Raw genomic sequence first — 3954 nt, 5'->3', positions numbered from 1 at the left:
GGGGGGGTGTTGGCAGGGGATGAATGGGCCTCAGTAGCTTGTCACCCTTCATTAGCCTGATGAGCTGGAGGAAGAGGGGGCAGGAAGCGCAGGGGGCTGATGCCAGGCGGATGGGCCTAATCGCAGGTGGGGGGGGTACAGTACGGACAAGTCCAGGTAGAGATTTCCCCCTACCAGGAGCGACCCAAGCCTGGGATTGCTTGAAGGTGGGAGGGGGCTTTTTATTGGGGAAGAGTTGTTGGAAGGGGCCTGATCCTGACCTGTGGCAGGGGGGACTTTCACACCCCTAGCCCCCTGCCTTGCTGGCGCTTTTCACACCCAACCCACAGTCCCCCCCAACTCCTTCTCTGTCACCCTGGGAGCTACTGGGGGGTGTGGAAAGCCCAGAAAACCCAGGTGTCCTGTCCCCTCCCTCCCCCAACACACACAAGCAGGTCAATCCCTGTAAGGACACCACCGAGGCCAAGGATTATGGGATTGTAGCAGCCTCATGGGGGTGAGGAATAATCCCTAGAGGCCCCCCCTCGCTTTCTGGGAGAGAACCCAGACAGCCGGGTCCCCAACACACACCCCCCTCCATTGAGTGGATGCTGCACCTGGATGCCTGGGCTCATGGCTCAAGGGCAGCCCAAGGGGACAGAGGAAATTTCCAGCCTGGCTGAAGCAGGAGCTTGGTGGGGGCATTCATCCCCTGCCCGCCCCGCCCCCAACTCCAGCTGGCACTGCCCCCCCCTCCCAGCCTGGCACAGGGCAGTGCTGCCCCCCTGCGGCTGCCTGGGGAACTGCTGCCCAGTCGGTGCTCCTCGCTCCCACCCTGCAGCCCCCTGCATGTGCCCCTCACTCCCGCCCCACAGCCGTGTCCCCCCAAGCCCTCCTGCTGACCTGTGACCCCCAGCCCTGCCAGTGCCCCTCACTCCTGCCCCACAGGCCCCTGTCCATGCCCATTGCTGAACTGCAGCCCCCTGCTGTCCCCCATTTGTTGATAAAAGGTCCAATTTTATTTGTATAAAAAGATCTCCATACAAAAATTAATGCTAGAGTAAAAAAGCTGGAGGAGAGGGTGGAGGGGGAAGTGGGGACAGAAGCAGAAGGACCAATGAGGCAGAGATGGGGGGGCTTCCAGGGGCAGGGCTACCCAGGGGGCAGGTCCAGAGGGGCAGAGAGGAGCAGGGGGAGGAGGCAGTCCTCTAGTCTGAGTCCTGGCTCTCGTCCTTCACCAGCAGCTTCTTGCATGAAACCAGGGCCAGCCCCTTGGCACGGCGTGCCTTCAGCAGCCTGTGTGGGAGGAGTGAGGAGGGAGGCAGGTGGATACAGGCATCTGGGCAGCACCCCCCCATCTTCACTGGAGAACCCAGGGGTCTGGGCTCCCAATGGCCCAGGGGTCTGACCCCCCCTATAGACCCCAATCCCCTCCCAGAGAACCCAGACATCTGGGCTCATAAACCCCCTCTCACCCCTACCCACAGACCACCCAGACTCCACCCCCTGCAAAAAGACAACCCCCCCTAAGCCACACACCCCCTCTCACCTTCTGGCCCCACCCCCTGCCCTGAAGCCCTGCCCCCCCATGCACTCACGGTTTGGGGGACCGGATGCCTGGGTCCTCGGCGCGGGCCTCCTGCCCGTCCAAGGCCTCCAGCCCCTCGTTGAGCTTCTTGAACATCTCATAGCGCTCATGGCCCCGGATCTGTGGATACAAGTGGGGGGGCGGAGGTGAAGGTCAGGCTGGGCCCCGCCTCCCTATCCAAGGCCACCCCTGCCCCCGCAGCCTCCACCCACCTAATGGAAGGAAGCGTGGCTCAGGTTCCCAACTGGTGGAAACTGATCCCCCCCTCACTTTGGGGGGGGGGGGGATGACGACTGATTTCCCCTCTCCACCCTTCAAAGATCCCAGGTATCTGGGTGGGGGCCCCCCACAGTTACCTGGAGGGTGAAAATCTCAGTGCTGGGATTCGGGACTCGCTTCTTTGGGTTTGGGAGGTCATCTGTAGGGACCTTGAGAGCTGGGGGGAGGGGGGTACAGAGCTGAAGAGAACCCAGGCACCTGGGCTCCCAGCCCCGCTACTCTCATTATCCCCCTCCAGAGAACCCAGGCCTCCAGAGCACTCACCCCGCTTGGCCCCACCCCCAGTGGTTGCCGCCTTGTTGCGCAAATTCTCCTCTTCTGTCTTGCGATCGCGGCCAGGGCAGGCACAGATCCGGACTTCAAAGCAGCGCCGGCCAAGAAGCTGCCCACTTTGGGAGGGGGGGGGGGGGTCAGAGCAGCAGAGAACCTGGGTGTCTGGGCCCCCCAAACCCTTCTGGGAGCATCTGGGCTCTCACCCAAGATGTGCTGAGATCCCAGAACCAAGATACCAGGAGCTAGAAGGACCTAGAATCCCAACAGACCCAGGACCCCAAATCCAGGAAGACCCAAGAAGAACCCATAACTACGGACTGAGAAACCAGAAGACCGGCCGGGAACCAGGAGACATCCCAGCCCACGAAGGACCTAGAACCTCAATCCCAGGAGAAACCCAAAACCTGAAATCTGGAACCAAAAACCTCACAAGAGGCAAAAACCTAGAACCAAGATGACAGAAGAGTCACCTAGAACCCAGGCCCCACAAGACCTGTCAAGACCCTAGGACCAAGACCTCAGAAGACCTACCATGACCTTAAAACGAAACCTGAAAAGAGCCAAGACCTAAAAACCAAGACCTCAAAAGAGCCCGTCACACCCAAGAGACCCCAGAAGAGGCACCGAGGGGAACCCACTAACTCCCAGCTCCCCACAACCTCCTCCATCCATCCCCAAGATCCTGGGGGTCCCAAGAGTGGAGGGATGTCCCACCTCTTCGTCTCCAGGGTGAGGATAGCCAGGATTGGGCGCCGGTTCATGCCCCCCATGCATGAGCTGTTGCACATGAAGTTGTAGAGGACAGTCGTGGAGTCCGAGCCCACCTGGTAAAGCAGGGGTTAAACTGGTGCCCCTCACTCTGCCCCCCCCTCACTCCTGACCCACAGCCCACCTCTGGGGGGGTGTAGGGCACAGTCACGCTGTGGCGCTTGGTGGTCTCATCGTGGCAGTACTGGGCCTGTGGGTTCCCCTCCACTCGGATCAGGTGCTGGGCTGGAGCCACCCCTGAGGGCAGAGCAAGAGGTCAGGGGCCCAGCACAGGGCCTGGAGCCCTGGCTCTGCCCTCCAAAACCCATGTCCCTTGGGGGCCTGGCCCTGCCCCCAAGAGAAAGACCTACCCCTTGGGCCCAGACCCTATGTCTGAGTGTCACCTAAGACCTAAGCCCCCCTCCCCAGACCCAAGCCCCGCTGCCAGTCTCTTAGACCCCAAGCCCCAGCGCCCGAGGCCCCCCCCCGTCTCCTAGACCTCAAGCCCCACCCCCAGGGACCAAACCTCACCCCTAGCATCTCCCAGGGCCCGGGCCCTGCTCACAGGGTTCAAACTCCACCCCTAATGGCTGCTAAAGCTCAACCCCACCCCCTTGTCTCTCCTAGGGCCCAAGCCCCACCTACTAACATCACCTAGGACCCAAGCCCCACACCCCAGGGCCCAAACCCTGCCTCCTAATGTCTCCTTGGACCCAAACCCCACCCCCAATGATTCCTAGGACCCAGGTCACGCCCCCAGGACCCAGGCCTTGCCCCACAATGACTCCTAGGGTCCAGACTCTGCTCCCCCAAGGCCCAGGCTCCACCCTGGCACACCGTCACTGTGCTCGGCACTGCGCTCATGGTGGGGGCAGCGCCGCACGACCTCAGCTACGTGCTCAGCCTTCTTGTAGACAGCACCAGCGCGGATCATGGCACCAGGGGGCGGAGCCTGTGCCACCCGCACCTGCACCGGGCATGACTGTGCCAGCTGGCAGAACAGCTTGTTCAGCACCGGCGAGTACTGGGGGTAGGGAGAACGCCATCAGAGCCCCACCTTCAATGCTCCCAGCTGCACCTGCCCCCCC

The 3954-nt window shown here is 61.9% G+C and overlaps 1 protein-coding gene across 2 annotated transcripts in view; it reads right to left on the bottom strand.

The window, feature by feature from the left end:
- Positions 1-1151: 1151 nt before the first annotated feature.
- TP53 (tumor protein p53) overlaps positions 1152-3954 on the bottom strand; it is a 5397-nt gene continuing 2594 nt past the window's right edge. For both annotated transcript variants that reach the window (XM_006038654.3, XM_025195179.1), the window contains 7 exons: positions 3704-3890; positions 3012-3124; positions 2834-2943; positions 2111-2235; positions 1924-2003; positions 1578-1687; positions 1152-1275 (listed from right to left, as the gene is read on the bottom strand). In XM_006038654.3, coding sequence (XP_006038716.1) covers positions 1188-1275; positions 1578-1687; positions 1924-2003; positions 2111-2235; positions 2834-2943; positions 3012-3124; positions 3704-3890 — 813 coding nt within the window. In that variant the 3' untranslated portion in view covers positions 1152-1187. The remainder of the gene's footprint in view (positions 1276-1577; positions 1688-1923; positions 2004-2110; positions 2236-2833; positions 2944-3011; positions 3125-3703; positions 3891-3954) is intronic.

This window comes from Alligator sinensis, unplaced genomic scaffold (genome assembly GCF_000455745.1).
Source record: "Alligator sinensis unplaced genomic scaffold, ASM45574v1 scaffold1950_1, whole genome shotgun sequence".
NCBI classification, from domain to species: Eukaryota; Metazoa; Chordata; order Crocodylia; family Alligatoridae; genus Alligator; species Alligator sinensis.
Note: the sequence above shows the minus strand (reverse complement) of the source record. Positions and strands in the feature narration are given on the sequence as shown.